At 43.4% G+C, this 17,816-nt stretch overlaps 2 protein-coding genes across 2 annotated transcripts in view; both read left to right on the forward strand.

Annotated features, from left to right (window-relative positions):
* LOC142312267 (oocyte zinc finger protein XlCOF29-like) overlaps positions 1–17,816 on the forward strand; it is a 259,631-nt gene that overhangs the window by 120,529 nt on the left and 121,286 nt on the right. The window lies entirely within an intron of this gene.
* The window catches only part of LOC142312274 (uncharacterized), a 201,713-nt gene that overhangs the window by 55,717 nt on the left and 128,180 nt on the right, over positions 1–17,816 (forward strand). The window contains 5 exon segments of the mRNA XM_075351208.1: positions 13,597–13,776; positions 13,859–13,982; positions 14,066–14,163; positions 14,357–14,447; positions 15,279–15,979. Coding sequence (XP_075207323.1) covers positions 13,597–13,776; positions 13,859–13,982; positions 14,066–14,163; positions 14,357–14,447; positions 15,279–15,979 — 1,194 coding nt within the window.

The raw sequence follows: 17,816 nt of genomic DNA on the forward strand, positions 1-17,816 counted from the left end.
ATGAATAATAATAATTAGCAAATAACAAAATTAAATTATCCAGAAATCCCCTTTATCCAGCTGAAAACTAAATCTCATTTTTTCTTCCAAGATCCGATCTAATAAATCCATTTTTAAACTATTGGGATTATTGAAAAAATCTTGTAACCCGACTGTTCTTTTTAAATGAGGAAGAATGTCTCCAGGATCCACCAGCTGTCTCTGCGTGTCAAGTTCCCTAGAAGACATTCTTCTCAATAGTGACAAGGGGAGAGGATTTGCACAAGACATTTTGGGAGAATCCATCACCTGGTTTCTGTCTTTCAACGCTTTTAAAAATAACTTTTCTGAGATCATCAGTATCAGTTCATGTGACAAGTCCCTTTACTGGAGACAAGGGAAGCGAGGTTTTTTTCTGTGAAAAAGGATTTTTCGATAATAATTGTAGCGGACTGAATGATTTGTAATTTACATGCAATTTCCTACGAATTTCATACATTTTGTCACAGGAATATTTGGATCTGGGAGACACTGTTGGTTTTTCATAAAATTTCACCTTTTTTTGGTTTTACGCCATTAATTTTTGTTTTGATTGAATTTGGTGATTTCTAACAAAATCGATAAATTGCGCACAATCAAATAGGTTGTTTTTCTTTAATGCATTGTACAGGTTGTATCATCAAGGAAATTTAAATTTCCTTATGAATGTGTAAATTAAAGAATGTAATCTGACATTTGGAATGACTGCCCTATATAAACGTTCAAAAACGGACATAAATGAGAACGTACTTTCATTCTGTTCAACTTGTAATTCCTTCAACATCTCATAATTTGGACTAGATTCATTTCTTTCACAAAAGATAAGATTTTTCAGCCTTGTGATGTCATCATCATTTGGACAATCAAATGTCTCATTGTCAGAAGACTTTTTTAAAACCAGCTGTCTGAAAAATTGTTGTATCCACATATGGAATATCTGAGTTTTTCACTATTGGTTAAATTTAACTTTTCAACAGAACTTTCAAATATTTCCGAATTTCTGCACACATGTATCTTGGGATCATATACAGGAATTAATTTGCATATATCTAAAAGATTTTTTTTAAGTTTAATTCCTAACTTAGCCTGTTCTATTTTTAGAAATTGATCGTCGCCATTTTCTCTGACTCCTCCCCTTCTGACTTCTCTATGTAATTTCCTGCCTTTTTTCCGGTGTCCTGAAGGTCACCTTCAGTAGACAGCACATGTCTGCGGCCATCTTGATTTTGATTTTCATTAGAGACATTACAGTCAAGATCAACAATATCACTTACTGACATTTCAGGTTGTCCATTTCCACCATCTTTAAATTTTTCTAACACTAACTTGTGAAATTCATGGACTAAATGACAGACATTCCTGATTTTCTGTTTCTCTCTATTAAAAGACATTGCACATTCTACACGTGAATTCTCAAGTTCACATTTCCCATAAAGGCTTACCCAGAGCTCCTCTACATTAAAAAATATCTGAATATATGAACTGTATTTTACTTTGTTTAGAATAAGAAAAGATAAAATCCATTTCTTACCTGGAATGATACAACCGTGAATGGATAATCCCCGTTCAGCACGTCCAATACTTTATGGACTGACATTTCTTTTTCCTTCAAAGACACGTTAAAGGATGATCTTCTGTGGCTTTGAAAACTCTTCAAACTTTATTTAAAAAAACACTTATGCGTCTTGAAACTTATCCGTATTTTCTTTAGGTCCTGCGTGATTTTTAAAAATTGTCGATTCCTGACACTTTGCAAGAAATATTCGTTACTTTTGTCCCCTGTTGTGCAAAGTGAAGGAATAAATACAAAAAATTAAAAAAACACAAATAGCTGGCATACCAAATGTCAAAAATATATCCCTCAAATATATTTTTCTTCAAATACGTGATAAGACGCATGAAAGATGGACTTCAAAATGTGTAAAAAATAAATGTATTTTATATCTAATAAAATGGTTGCCAAATTATAAAGTTACTGTTCAGTTACAGAAAAGGAAAAAATAATAGTATTCTTTGTTAGCTAACGTAAAGAGTTCGATAATAGTCCAATTCTTACAAAAGCAATAGAAATCTTCATTCATCTTTCCTCGGTTCCTGAATGGACGCAAAGATGTTATGCTGTAGGCCTGACAGCATATGTTACTTCATCTTGGGTGAATGGATCCTGACTCAGGTTCGACATGTGCAAGTGTGAGAGAGATCGACCCCCTCCCACCATGTGTCATATTTATACAGCTGTCCAAAACCATATAGGTAGATTCTTCTGAATGCATATTACACATGATGTAATCCTCTTCTCTGGAAATTTCCAGATAGTATGGTATATATTCAATGTCAGCATCTATCTTTATTCAATACAGAACCTTAATCTTAATTTAATTTATTGTTCTCGATAAATTCTGCCATCTCTAGATCTATTATCTGGATGTATTATAATATAAATTATTTAATAAATGTGAACTTTTTACCGGTAAACCTAAATGAAAGTCAATGGACACAGGTGGCTGAATTGAAGGAATTGCTTAATCACGCATTTACCGTGTCAGAAAAATTACAAGCTGAGGATTTAACTCCTGTCATTTTCATAAGGGAGTGGAAGAACTTGCTATTTTGCCTGGCCCAAAGAGGAGGTTTAATCGCAGATGGCATTTCTGCTTCAATGAAAGACACAGCTATTGGAAAATAAAATTCTTCTGGCAGCTGTTTATGTGGGCCCAAGTCATCATATACTTCTTGATGATCAACAGCTTACTAAAGGAAAAGAAGCTCTGACTGAGGTAGCAGGATGAGTGGCATACAGGACTGCCAGGTGCAAGAGGACTTGGGTCCTGACAGTGCTACTGCTGCCATATCTTCATCCTCATCAGATGAGTTTAACTTTGAAAGTATTTGGATGAAATGTAGCAGGCAAAGCATTACCGCAAAGAAAAAGATTTCACTCTGTCTCCTATAGCAAGCAGATTGAACATATTTCAGCAAAATTTTTCACTTATTCTCAAAGAAATAGAAAATTTCAACAGTTCATCAAAACCGACTGTGCTTGAGGCAATTCCTTTATACCCGGAAATTGTTAGAGATGTTGCCCATGTGGTTACAGCTTTGCCTCCAACCCAAGTTACTGTAGAGAGGTTGTTTAATAAAAATTATTAGGTCAGATTTGAGGTTACCTATGAAGGAGGATCTCATGGAGGCAATTCTATTTCTTAGAGCAAATTTATAGACTACACAAATGTTATTTAGTATGTTTTTGTTGAAATCTGTTTTTTGCCACTTATTACAGTGTTATATACACTATATACTGTGTGTGTGTGTGTGTGTATATATATATATATATGTATATATATATATATATATATATATGGTATATTTACATATATATATATAATGTGTGTGTAATCTATATTAAATAGTGTATTACATATTGACAATTTATTAGTTTTTTGTATTCTCAAGTTATATTCCAATAAATATATTTTATGTTCTAAATATCTTGATTATTGTATCATAAAAGGGATTAAATGTCTGATGTTCACATTGTTCACATTGTACTACAATACATTTTCACTTAAATATAAGCAATATATGTGGGAGTCGGTGCAAGGGAAATTGAGGAGTCGGAGTCGCAGGTTTGGCCTACCGGCTCCACAGCCCTGCTTACATGTGGCAATTTCAAAGAAGAAACCAAATAAACAGCATGTGCAGTGCAGCAATAAAGGCACCCCTAATTAATACTTGGCATCCTTTGGCATTGATGACAACCTCCAAACATTTCTTGTAGCCACCCATAAGCTTCTTGCACTTCTCAGCTGGTATTTTCTCCCACTCTACCTTTGCGGTTTGTTCAAGCTCTTGAATGTTTGCAGGGTTCTTTTTCCCAATGGCAGATTTCAGCTCCCCCCAAAGATTTTCAAAGGGATTGAGAGCTGGACTCATAGCTGTCCATTTTAAAATCATTCATATTTTCTTTTTCAACCATTCCTGTGTACGTTTGTATGTGTGCTTTTGTCATTGTCTTGCTTGAAGACCCATGATCCTCGACTCAAACCAAGTTTTCTTACACTGGGTAGAAAATTTCGCTCTAAAATCTCTTGATCATTCTTTGATTTTATGATTCCTGTGATACAGTCAAGTCCTCCAGTACCAGACACAGCAAAACAACCCCACAGCATTATGGATCTTCCACTATGCTTAACTGTTGGTAGGGTGTTCTTTTCCTTATAAGATTCATTACGCCGTCTGTAAACAATCTGTTGCTTTGCATTGCCAAAAACGTCTATTTTGGTTTTATCTGTTCACAGAACATTTTCCCAAAATAATTGTGGTTTAAGGTACTCTTTGTCAAAAATCAGTTCGTTTTTATGTTTTTTTCTCCAGCAATGGTTTCTTCCTTGGCCTTTGCCCATAAAGCTCTGCTTGATTTAGTGTGTGGTATATGGTACTTGTTGAAACCATGCCCTCAGACTGTTCCAGGTTGGACTACAGATCTTTGGATGTTTGATGTGGTGTTTTTTTACACCATACGCACCAATCTTCGAAGACATCTCTTGACAATTTTCCTCATTCCCCCACATCCAGGGAGGTTCTTGACCGTTCCATGCTTGCGCACTGTTGAAGCTGGGTTACCAAGGTCTTTGGACTTCACCTTATACCTTTTTTGGAAGTCTTATCTTTGCTATTAATAGCAGTTCTGATGTCCTCAGACAGCTCTTTTGTCTTCACCATTGTGACAAAGGAACAGGGCCTACCATGTGGCTTTTTAAAACTCTGAAGTCATCCTTCATTGGCTAATTCATGTCTCATGGGCACCGACAATTTATCTTGAGTGATTTTCATTTGTGATTTACCACAGGTGAGTCAAAATGTGTTTCCATACTAATTGAATGTAAAGGCCCAATGCCGGTGTCACAGCAGCTTTAGGTTTTTTTATTTTTCCCTCCCTTAGTTTTTTGTTTAAAATTGTTGTTTCTCATTTGTTCTTTTGTATTTAAATACGAGTGCTGTAAACAAAAAAGCTGTTTCATTTTTTTCAGGTAATATTCCACATTATGTACTTAAACTTTATGGATGCCAATAATGATGACCAGGACTGTATTCCGACCTTGTGGAGCAAAAGAGGGTGAAATATTGCCTATAGATAATTTATAGTTATGACAGAGTGCAACTTTTCCTCAGCACTTATTCAAATTTCAGGTTTTCTGAAGGTCTACTCTTCTGCTAATGTTGTACACATACGGCTTCACTCTGTGCATGTACACACATCGCTCTGTACACCTCGTACACGCACCACTCCACTTCGCACACGGGACTCCGCTCCGTACATGTGGTACACAAACTGGTCCACTCCATACACATCGTACATACAAGTCTTCCCTCCATACATGTTGTACACATACGGCTTCACTCTGTGCATGTGCACACATCGCTCCGTACACCTCATAACCATGCGGCTCTGTTCAAGACACCTTGTACGCACAATTGGCTCCAGTCCATACACATAGTACACACATGGCTTTGCTCTGTACACATCATAAACACACGGCTCCGCTCCACATGTCGTAAACACAGCTCTGCTCCATACACATGACCCCGCTCCATACACATCTTACACGTGGCTCCGCACATGTCGTACACCCACAGCTCTGCTACATCCACACTGTAAACCCCTCCTGACCCCACACATAACCATCCCCTCATCCAGCACCTGACACCCAGCACAGCAGAGTCCTGCATACACTGAGGAGCTGACCATGTGACCCCTGACTCCTCCCCTCCATGTGACATCATCACAGGTCCTGTAAGCACAGAGCAGCCATATAACTAGGGTTAGATGCTAGAATATACGGGCTCCTGTCAGGTATGACGTAACTTGTCATGTGATGGGGCGTGTTCGAAATGCAGCCTGATGTTTCCAGACAGAAAAACTGATTATTCCAAGTCCACGTGGGCATAGAGTTGATTATGTAAAGAAGCGGGGAAGGGGGGGGGGGGTTGGTCTGGGGGTAAGAGCTCCAGATGGGGGGTGCAGGAGGGGTGAAGCCTGCATTATTATAGTGAACAGGGAGAAACATCGCCACACCCCCAACCAAGGCGGTCACACCCATCAACCAAGCCGGCCATTCTAGCCCGTACATTCTAGCATCTACCATATATCTAGTGTGCGGCTCTGCAGGAGGAGGTATGTGGAGATTCCCCATTACTGGGGCAGGGGGCATTTTTTTTTTGCCCTGAAAAATGCGCTAGGGCTTAGGCCCCTTTCACATTGCGTTTTACCTGCCGCTCACAGGTCCCGTCGGAGCATCCGTCCGGACCGCCCCTCCCCCACTCTGCAAAGCGTGCTCCGGACGCATGCGCCCGATAGGGCCATTCACTGTTATGGAGCGCACTGCGTTGGCGTGTGCTCTGTTTTGTGCCATTTTGTGCATATATACGTTTCTGCAGACGGACACCTGAACGTAGACCACCTATTCTTATAATAAATAATAATAATAATGATAAAAGTTTGCAACGTGAGGCGAGGTAGATATTTCTGATGAAATCCCTTAAGGCTACTTTACACGCTGCGATATCGGTCCCGATATCGCTAGTGTGGGTACCCGCCCCCATCTGTTGTGCGACACGGGCAAATCGCTGCTCGTGCCGCACAACATCGCGCAGACCCGTCACACATACCTGCCCGGCGACGTCGCTGTGACCGGCGAACCGCCTCCTTTCTAAGGGGGCGGTCCGTGCGGCGTCACGGCGACGTCACTGAGCGGTCTCCCAATAGAAGTGGAGGGGCGGAGATGAGTGGCCGGAACATCCCGCCCACCTCCTTCCTTCCTCATAGCGGCCGGGAGGCAGGTAAGGAGAGGTTCCTCGTTCCTGCGGCGTCACACATAGCGATGTATGCTGCCGCAGGAGCGACGAACTACATCGTTACTGCTGCAGTAACGATAATCGAGAATGGACCCCCATGTCACCGATGAGCGATTTTGCACGTTTTTGCAACGATGCAAAATCGCTCATCGGTGTCACACGCAGCAACATCGCTAATGCGGCCGGATGTGCGTCACAAATTCCGTGACCCCAACGACTCCGCATTAGCGATGTCGCAGCGTGTAAAGCCCCCTTTACTCCTTTGGGAATTAACAAACAACTTCTGTTTACTAGTTTTATCTAGTCTCAAAATACTGGTTTGGATGATGCCAGCACATCTATTAATGTAGTATTTTTATACCTAATTGTGGGGTACATTATATCTGGCCTTTATGGAGATATATATTGACTTGGATTCACTTACTGGCTGGTTAAAGATAGTTTCTGTAGTCTGTTTACCTTTTCTATAACAAATATATATAAATCCCTGTTGTATTCTTTTTTTGGGGTCTATTGCTTTGCCTGTATGACATCAGCGCGCATGCGCGGGACTCGGTGCTTTGTTCTGCACTACGTACTAACCTGGTGTGCAACGTGCATGCGCGATATCGGCATGATATTTCGCGCTGTTATTTCAGAAATTTGTGACGCGCACGGACCTATCTAATCGGTGGTACTGTAGCATATTGCCCTGCAACTATTACAACGCGTACTGTAATGGGACATTATGTGGGTGTGGATATGCCATCTATCACACCGGGGGGCGTGTCCCTGTTGTACCATGTGATATGGGATATCTGCTATACAGGGCATTTCTCTATTATGGGACGCATACAGGTTTACTTTTATGGCGGTACCTCAACACATTGAGAATTATTATAACAGTTACTATACAGGGATTTGTCATGTGGGCGGGTACACGCCGTCCATCATCTTGGGGGCGTGTTCACTTTGTCTTATGATATTTAGGAACTTTTATCACTTTGAATTTTTCTATTTTGAATGTGTATGATGCGATTTAGGTGATAAACATAAATAACCACCAGGCCAGACTATCTTTCCTTTATCAAATGGTATATGGGTGGTCATGTAACTCCTCCCCTTTTCCAGTCATGTGATGGATTGAGTGTTCCAAGCCTCAATTACAATTTTCACCATGGTATAAAGATGGCTGTGGATCTTGCACATTCAGGTATCATCCTCATTTCTAGATCTTGGCACACAGCTGTCTTTCTTTGGAGTTTCCGGATTTGGGACTCCTGAACATCAATTGTTTCTGTTCCCCTGATGAACCCTGGTACACTGAAAACTAGGGAGAAACGCGTCAGTACGTTGTTTCGATATGAAAATTCAGATAAGTAATTTTATTACCTTTGGTGATAGGTGTGTCAGTTTGGACATGGTCACTGTAGGGTTGGCCTAGGGCTTCCCGACGGTGAATGGGGGCGCCCAAAACTGTTACGGTGTCACACCCTCCATTGCTATGTAGGGATTTTTAGAGTTCATTAGGGTCATTTGCCCTTTAAACACCTACTGATTGAAAGGGGTTACTCCTTTTCCTTCCTAGCACGTTAGTATTGGTCATTGTATCTTTGATATTTTCATGTGACAGTCATTGCCCCTGACCTATTATGGTACCTCGGTCCTCTTTGGGCCTTTTAACTTAATTATTAAAAGTTAATTTTTAACAGGGTTTTTCTTTTGAAGTCTTTCTGCTTATATACACCCTGTGGCTATATTTTGCTGTGGCTCTGGTTTTTGTGTTAAATCTCATTTCATCAGTCCATAAAACCTTTGAAAAATCAGTCTTAAGATATTTCTTGGCCCAGTCTTGACATTTGTATCTTATGTTTCTTGTTCAAAGGTGGTCGGGTTTCAGCCTTCCTTACTTTGGCCATGTCCCTGAGTATGGCACACCTTGTGCTTTTTGATACTCCAGTAACGTTGCAGCTCTGAAATATGGCCAAACTGGTGGTGTGACGCCCTGGACTATCCAGGTCATCCCAGGTAGACACAACAACACTACACCCCCCCCCTTCCCAGTTAGGTAACACCAATCAAACTAAAAGCCTTGTCACCACCCTCCAGGTTTGATGTCCACACCAGGGGGGTGGAGCCAAGCAGTTGGCTCCACCCACCGAGAAGTTTCCAGGCCTGGAGGTGGGAACCAAGTGGTCAGGTTCAAGAGAGTTGAGAGAGGAGTTTGGACAGTGAAGGAGGGAGGTTGTGTCCAGAAGCAGACCTGTGCTCAGGCCTGCCAAAGACTACTCCGGTGGCTGGGTTGGAGCCCAGTCATCATTGGCAAGGAGGCAGACGGTAGTGGCCGCCTGCAGGAGATCGGGAATACGACCGGTGGAACCGTAAGGGACCGGGACAGGGTAGTGGCCCGCTGGAACCGAACCGGGGAGCCAACTGGATACCAGAGCACCAGGCAGGGTACTCAGACCCCGAACTAGGCTAGAATCCACCACCATAGTCGAATTAACTGATTGCATCCAAAGGTAAGAAAAACATGGGCACTCACCGCTTGCTGCTGTGTAGAAAAATGCTTTTATTCAAGCTTCGGAGTTACATGCTGTGCTGAGGGGGAGTGAGAGGGAGCGGACAGCACGTTAGATGACGGCTGTTTCGCACATCTGCGGTGCATTTTTCTACACAGTAGCAAGCGGTGAGTGCCCATGTTTTTCTTACCTTTTGGATGCTTGGATTATTGTGGACTTTTTACAGGAGCACCACGCAGCTGTATAGTTCCTGCCAGTATATGCACGACCGGTAGTAATTTAAGTGGTGAAAACGCGTACTGTGAACCTTCTCCGACCCTTCAGAGTAGTGCCCTGCATTTCCTCCTTCTTCAAACTATGCACTTGTGGAATTAACTGATTGCGGTCTGGACCTCAGGGGTTCATTCCCACCTAAGTCCCGATTGAAGGCAACAGCCCAACCATTCCGGATAAGTGCCACCGCCAAGGGCAAGAGATCCAAAGGGCCAGCCAGTGTCTGCGGGCAAACGGGCTCCTACAACAGATCCACGTCGGGGAGTGGACTACCGGTGCCTAGGCACAGGAGTCAAGATTCACACACAGAAGTGCAGGAGAAAGGCGGACATTACCAACCTAATCTGGGAAAAGCTGCAGCCAGCTGCGGGCCCCATTCATCACTCCGTTTGGTTTACCAGTGACTCCAGTGTCTTGTGTCAGAGTGAGTACACCAATGCCATCCGGCACCGCGCCGCGCTGCACCGCAACACTTCACCCTGCACCCGGGCCACGGCCCACCGGACCCCGGGACCAACATCCCCTACCCACGGAGGGGTCAACACCTAGCTGCGCTACTACACCGCTCCCGGGGGCCCCCACACCTTCACTGCAGCGGTGGTGTCTACAATCACCACAACCCGTGGGTGGCATCACGAACTATCCTTTCAAACCAAACACCCCAAATCCCTGTGTGTAGCGCCAACTCCCTTGCAGAGCGACGTGACCCCTGGGTCTGTGAGAGGCTCGAGCCATCACCCACAGTGCGAGCACGGATCCGAGCGGCTCTGCGGTCGCAGCCGAGCCCGCGGGGTGGTACAGTGGCAAATGACATCTTGGCAGCTTCACGCTTGATTTTCCTTAATTCACGGGCACTTATTTTGCACCTTTTTTGCCCAACATGCTTCTTGCGACCCTGATGGCTATTTGCCATGAAACACTTGACTGTTCGATGATCACACTTGAAAAGTTTGGCAATTTCAAGACTGCTGCATCCCTCTGCAAGACATCTCACAATTTTGAACTTTTCACAGCCCATCAAATCTCCATTTTGCCAAAGGAAAGAAAGTTGCCAAATAATTAAGCACACCTTATATAGGGTGTTGATGTCATTACAACACACCCCTCCTCATTACAGAGATGCACATCACCTGGTTTACTTAATTGATAGTTGGCTCTAAAGCCTATACAGCTTGGAGTAGGACAACATGTATAAAAAGAATCATGTGATCAAAATACTCATTTGCCTAATAATTCTGCACACAGTGTAGTGCGAGCCACTTGCAGTGTTTCATCGTCTTGCACTGCCCAGAAGTCATCTGATTATGACTGGCTGCATTTTGGCGATGACCCGAATTGCCCATATAGTGACTTCTACTGAGGTTCATGTCAAGTCCAGGTCCCAAACCGAACTTTATCTAAAGTCTGGCTGCAGCCACCAAACTGAACTTCCATTGGTCCACTCATCTCTACCTAACACCAGACCAAAAGATGGCAACTCGGACCTATGCTGCTTGAACAGCCACTGAATGCTTCATGTTCCTCCTAAAGAACCGGAGGGCAGAGCAGAGTGCAAATTAACTACAGAAAGGAAGGAATGCTGAGACAGAAAGGGTTCCCAGAGTGAGTAAAAACAAGCCACGAAATACCAATAAAAGGATAAATGTACTGCTAGAGAGTATGTTGCCTACTTCCTAATGAGAAACAGAAAATAGGTGCATAAATCAAAGAGATAAAACCCCATCTGGTCTTTCACTGACTGGCATAAACATCGGCAGTATGGCTGGATATTCAAATGAGAATATCACCAGCAGGAAATACTTGCAGGTGGAAGGTATTTATAGCCGCACCCAAAAGGTGACTGGATAGCTGAATAAGTAAATGAAAACAAATATTAACCTAAAAGAACTAAAGCAAGAATAACAGATAATAAACACCCAGAGAAAATATGTATCTTCTGTGATCCAGTGAACAGACAAGCCATTCACAAAGCACAGACTCAAGAGTTCAAACCCTGACACATAACACGCTGCTTGTGTCGCGGGCGGCAGGGCGCTGCGCTCGCCAACGCTCGGGTCCGGCGCTGCTGCTGCCTGCTGCTGCTGCTCGGTGGCTCGAGCGGTGGGCCGGATCCGGGGACTCGAGCGGCGCTCCCCGCCCGTAAGTGAAAGGGAGTGGTTTGGTTTGGGGATTTTCTCCGTGACGCCACCCACGATTGTGGTGAAGTTGGGACACCACCACTGCTCTGGACGGGGATCCCGGGAGCGATGACAGGGAGCAGCCGAGATGTTTCTCTCCCCTCCGTGGGTAGGAGGTTTTTGGGGGTCCCGGGGCCCGGTGATGGTGAGTGTAAGATGGATGGCGGGGTTTGGTGAGGTGCAGGGTCGCGGGAGGGCAGCTCAGTGCCAGGCGGCACGGTAGTACTCAGCCAATGACGCAGACGGAGTCTCTGATAAAACAAACGGCTGGATGGACGGGTCCCGCAGCCGGCTGTGATGGTTACTCCCGGTAGGTTGGCGGTGACTGTCTCTCCCTGCACCTGTAATGTGTCTTCGGCTCCGATGGCTTACCACCGGTAACCCGCTCCCCAGCGGTGTATTTGCCAGAGGAGCCCCTTTTTGCCCACAGGCTCTGGCCCTGGGAACTCTAGCTGTGACGGTAGCTGTATTTCCCTTCACGGTTGAGCGGTTGCCTTCAGTCGGGTCTTTGCTGTTGGGAAACCCCGGAGGTTCCCGTTGCTGGCGGATTTGACCGGTTTAACGGCGACTCCAAGCCTGGTCGGGGTCCGTAGGCCCTGCCGAATGGTGTTGGCTTCTCTTCGCTCCCCGGTCCGGTACCAACGGGCCATCGCCCGTCCCCGGTCCTTACGGTTGTGCGTCAATCGGCCTCGCCTGCAGACGGTCACCACCGTCTGCCAACCTTGTTCTTAGGTGCCCGGGCCACGTACCCGGACACGGTCAGTCTGCTCCACTACCACTTTCCTCAACTCTCTAACTGTTCTCACTTCTTTTCCCGCCTCCAGGACTGTGAACTCCTCAGTGGGTGGGGCCAACCGCCTGGCTCCCCCCCACCTGGTGTGGACATCAGGCCCTGGAGGGAGGCAACAAGGATTTGCGTGTGTGACTGGTGTGCCTAATCGGGGTGTGGTGTGTGTTGTTGCAGTACCTGTGACGTCCTGGCTTGTCCAGGGCGCCACACTTGGATCTCTTACCGGTCTCTGTATTTCAAGGTTAGTCCCAAAAAACTTGACTCCTACAGACAATCAGTTGCTGGAGCAGTGGCCGACACAGCCAGTGATTGGGAGCATGGAGGAGATCTCTTAGGGTTGTTTCAGACATCCAACATTTCACCGGATCCGGCACACTCCAGTACAGTGTTAATACTGTACAATGGCATCGCGGCAAGCGCCAATCACATTCTCCGGTCACATGACAGCATGTGACCGGCGCTTGCCGTGATGCCATTGTACTCTATTACTGCACTGGAGTGTGCGGATCAGGTAATCCGGCGAAATGCTGGATCTATGAAACGGCCCTTAGTCAGCAATTCAACTTATGTTGTACTCTGTACGGGAGAAGTGAGAATACATTATCTACACGTTCTCTACTGATATGTTCCTCTTTTTTGTCTCCAGTAATTGTGTTATTGCACATGATTCTTTATCATGTTACATCATCATCTTTTCTCTATTTAGGTCCTTACACTATTGGAACCTTCAGTGGAGATCTTCTATATAAGACAATTTTATTTTATTTTTTCGAAGATTGCGATGGACAGGGAAAAGATGACGGAGAGGATATTACATCTCACCCTAGAGATCCTCTTCCGGCTTACTGGAGAGGTGAGAGATTCTGATGACGTCACATTACATCATTCTTATCTATGGGAATAACAGATGGACAGAACTGGAGAGGTGAGGACTCTGGAAATGTCTGTAGTGAGATTTATTACTGTGTCTCTCCATAACCAGGATTACACAGTAGTGAAGAAGACCTCTAGTGAGCGCTGTCAGGACCCTGTGTCTGAGGGATGGGGAAGACGCCTGAGCCCAATCACGGGGCCTCCATCTCACCTCCTGATACATGAGGACATCAATGACCAGAAGATCCTAGAACTCAGCTACAAGATGATTGAGCTGCTGACTGGAGAGGTGACACTGCTGGGAATGCTGGGACATTATACAGTAACGCTATGAAGGGATCGGGGGATGACGGTATCATTGTATGTGTCAGGTTCCTATAAGGTGTCAGGACGTCACCGTCTTTTTCTCCATGGAGGAGTGGGAGTATTTAGAAGGACACAAAGATCTGTACAAGGACGTCATGATGGAGGTTCCCCAGCCCTTCACATCTCCAGGTAATAGACAAGACTAAATACACACGGCCTATAATTATCTGCATATAAGGAATGAATTCAATCCCTGTATGTGTCTCCTCCAGTTCTATCCAGTAGGAGGACAACACCAGAGAGATGTCCCCGTCCTCTTCTCCCACAGGACTGTAAACAAGAGGATCCCGATGTTCCTCAGGATCATCAGGTAGATGGAGAGAAGGTGCCATGAAATCTCCCTATGATGTGTAGACGGCTGTGAAGGTCTTGTGTTCAGTCTTGTTGTATCCACCAGTATTATATGTTTTATACTTGTGTAATGAGAGCGGTGGAGATTGCAGGATTAGAGATGATCATAGATGTGACGTCTCCATCTTTGACTTTTATAATATTTGTTTCAGGCTGAAGATCTGACCCATATAAATACTACAGAGACATATATGAGGGGTGATGAGCGGTGTAAAGAGGAGACTTCTACATATGACTACCCAGGTGAGTAGTGACCACTAAATGCAGAGACGTCACAGATTCTTCTCAGTCACCGGCTGTATGTGCTTTATTGCTGGTGTTGTCCAAACATATAATTGTGTAATCACCAATTTGCCGCTATAGCACACCATTCTCTTCCACCCTGAATTGTTCAAATTACTTTGGGCACTGAAAGCCCTCCTTCTATGGAGCTTACAACCTGGAGGATCCACCTAACTCCTGGAGATTAAAGATGCTGCCCAGATCTGTAAACTTCAAAGCCAAATGGCAGCGTATGTAGAATGTGCTGATAAGTTAGAAAATCAGTTGAAAAATATTATGATGGACCTCTGAGATATCGGAGGGTAATGATGCTGTTGCCTTCCTAAAATCCTGGCATCATATAAGACGAATCTACTTTCTATCCCTTTTGTGCTGCTGAATGTGCTCATAGGGTCCCTGAGCAGGGCAGATCAAAGTGCGCCTGCCCAGGATCTCAATGCCGGCGTCTGTGTGTGACGTAGACGCGTCATGCACTGGGGTTTCAGAATAAGGAAGACCAAGATGATTGAAAGGGGAGGCGCCGGTCCCGGAGAACGGCGCCACCCATCTGACCAGTCTGCACCGGAGCAACCTCCTAGGCGAGTATTATAAAGTGTTTTTTTATGTTCTACCCAGCGACCTGGGCTTTTATATACAGCATGTTAGAATGCTGTATATAAGAGTCCAGTGGTGGTGGCCGCAGCTTATAGGCCGAAAAAGTGGTGACAGGTTCCCTTTAAGTTGAAATGCTCAAAATTATAAAATGTCAAGAATATTTTGTTCAAAAATAATAATTGGTTTTATTTTTGGCAGATGATGTTACCAGGAGATCAGAGGGACAACTGATATCTTCAATTTTTAAATCAGATGACCTTGATATCACGCAGTATACAACTAAAGTGAATCACATTACTCCAGATATCCCATCATCACTTCACAGCAAAGATCTATCATCTGATCATAGGAAACAGGCCCTATCGTCTATTTCATTACAGACTACAAAGAAAAATAAAAGACATAAAAGAGGCATTAAAAAACAAACTACTCTTAAAGCAAAAAATCCAATTTCACATACAGAATATGTAAATAGTTTTCCCCTAGAAACATCTTTTGTTAAACATAAAAAAATGCTCACTAATGAAAAGAGATTTTCTTGTTCTAAATGTGGGAGATATTTTAACCAGAAATCATATCTTGTTAGTCACCAGAGAACTCACACAGGGGAGAAGCCATTTTCATGTTCAGAATGTCTGAAATGTTTTGTACAGAAATCACACCTTGTTCGACACCAGAGAAGTCACACAGGGGAGAAGCCTTTTTCATGTTCAGAATGTGGAAAATGTTTTGTACAGAAATCAAATCTTGATATACACAAGAGAAGTCACACAGGGGAGAAGCCTTTTACATGTTCAGAATGTGGGAAATGTTTTGTACAGAAATCAAATCTTGTTGAACACCAGAAAATTCACTCAGGAGAGAAGCCATATTCATGTTCAGAATGTGGAAAATGTTTCGTACGTAAATCAAAACTTAATATACATCAGACAACGCACGTAGGGGAGAAGCCTTTTTCATGTTCACAATGTGGGAAATATTTTATCCAGAAGTCAGATTTTACAATACACCAGAGAATCCACACAGGAAAGAAGCCATACTCATTCTTAGATTTTGAAATCTGAATTATTGGAAATGCATATTTTGTTTACCATCAAAAATAACTAACTCGGGGGGAAATTATATATTTTATAGACAAATTGTACAAAAAACAAATAAGAGACTGTTGTATAATAAATGAGAAAGGGACACTATTTTAGTACTTACTGTATTTTTTGGACTATATGACAAACGTTTAAGAAGAAAAAATCTTGATAATAGTTAAGTGCCTCTTAGGGGACATGCACACATGTAGTATTTGGTGCAGAATTTGCTGCCCCATTTTTGCATCTCTTGGCAGTAAAAATGAAGCTGCGAAAACACATGGTTTGGCCTTGTTTTTTCCTCACGTTTTTGGTGCAGTTTTTCCCATTTATTAGAATGCTGCAGAGTTAAATCTGCACCAAATCTGTAAAGCTGTAAAGAGAAAATACTTAACGTGCATTAGACTTCAGGATTCTCATTGATTTTGCTGGAATCAGGACTCCACTCAGGCTTTGTTACTAATCTGCTCTCAAATCACAACGTGTGTACACAGCCTTTCAGTCCGGAGGCAACCGTAATGATGGAGAATGCTGAGATAGTGTCCTTCATGATCACTGAGAGAACTGCTCTGTCCTTCTGCCCCACACTGATGGATGTGATTGGTGCAGAGCAGGAGAGAAAGCTATTGGCACATTCACAGAGGCTGCACGTCCTGAGTGAGCAGCTGAAGAACCTTCCACCGACTAGCTCCAGGGTCTTTAAGATTGTAATCAATCACATTACCTGGCAGGAACTGCAAAATGGAGTAATGTGTACACAGTGAATGTGTCTATAAATGTGTATATGTAGCAGAGCTCTATGTGAATGTTAATATGCATATGTAGCACACCTAAGTGTTCATGTACAGTCTATGCAGCAGTATTCTGTGTATCTATGTGTTCTGCAGAGTGATCATCAATGCCCATGCTGTGAGGCTATATGTAATAAAACACATTGTGCAGAGAAACTCTAACAATAGATTTATTATTTCCCTATTCTACCCTAGTGCATTAAGATTTGTGATACTGACCCTCCTTTTTAGATCTCCGGGGAATATTTAATTAGTTGAAAAGATGTTTTTTTCTATTTGGTACTGTCTAAACCTGGAATGCGTGTTATGGTGAGGTGCGTCTTTAGAATTGCTTCATTAGAATTACAACAAAATATAATGGAATGCACAAAAGAACATATTCTAATCATGTGATGATTAGAGATGAGCGACCTGAGGTTTGATGTTTGGAGTCGGAAACAGACTTCCAAAAAAAGCAACGTTCGGGTTCAAAGTTCGAGTAAGTTACAAGTGCAAACTACTCAAGCGAGCAGCACTGTGCTTAGGTATGAGTGATGCTCAGCACTGTGCGAGCTGCTTGCAGTGTTTGATCGTCTGGATTATGCTGGAACTGGGTGTTTTGGGGCTAACGAATTAGAGAACGAGGGTGTTTTTTTTTGTATTGTATTTCAAATAAAGGATTTTTATCGCTGTTTGTGTTTATTTCTTTTCACTTACAGATTAGTAATGGGGGGGATCTCATAGATGTCTTCCATTACTAATCTAGGGCTTAGTGGTAGCTGTGAGCTGTCATTACTCCCTTATATTATACTGATTGTCACCGCATTAGCACAATCAGGAAGAGCCAGGTAAAGTTTTGGGATTGTCCCATCTAATAGATGTGA

The sequence above is a fragment of the Anomaloglossus baeobatrachus genome, chromosome 5 (assembly GCF_048569485.1).
Source record: "Anomaloglossus baeobatrachus isolate aAnoBae1 chromosome 5, aAnoBae1.hap1, whole genome shotgun sequence".
NCBI classification, from domain to species: Eukaryota; Metazoa; Chordata; class Amphibia; order Anura; family Aromobatidae; genus Anomaloglossus; species Anomaloglossus baeobatrachus.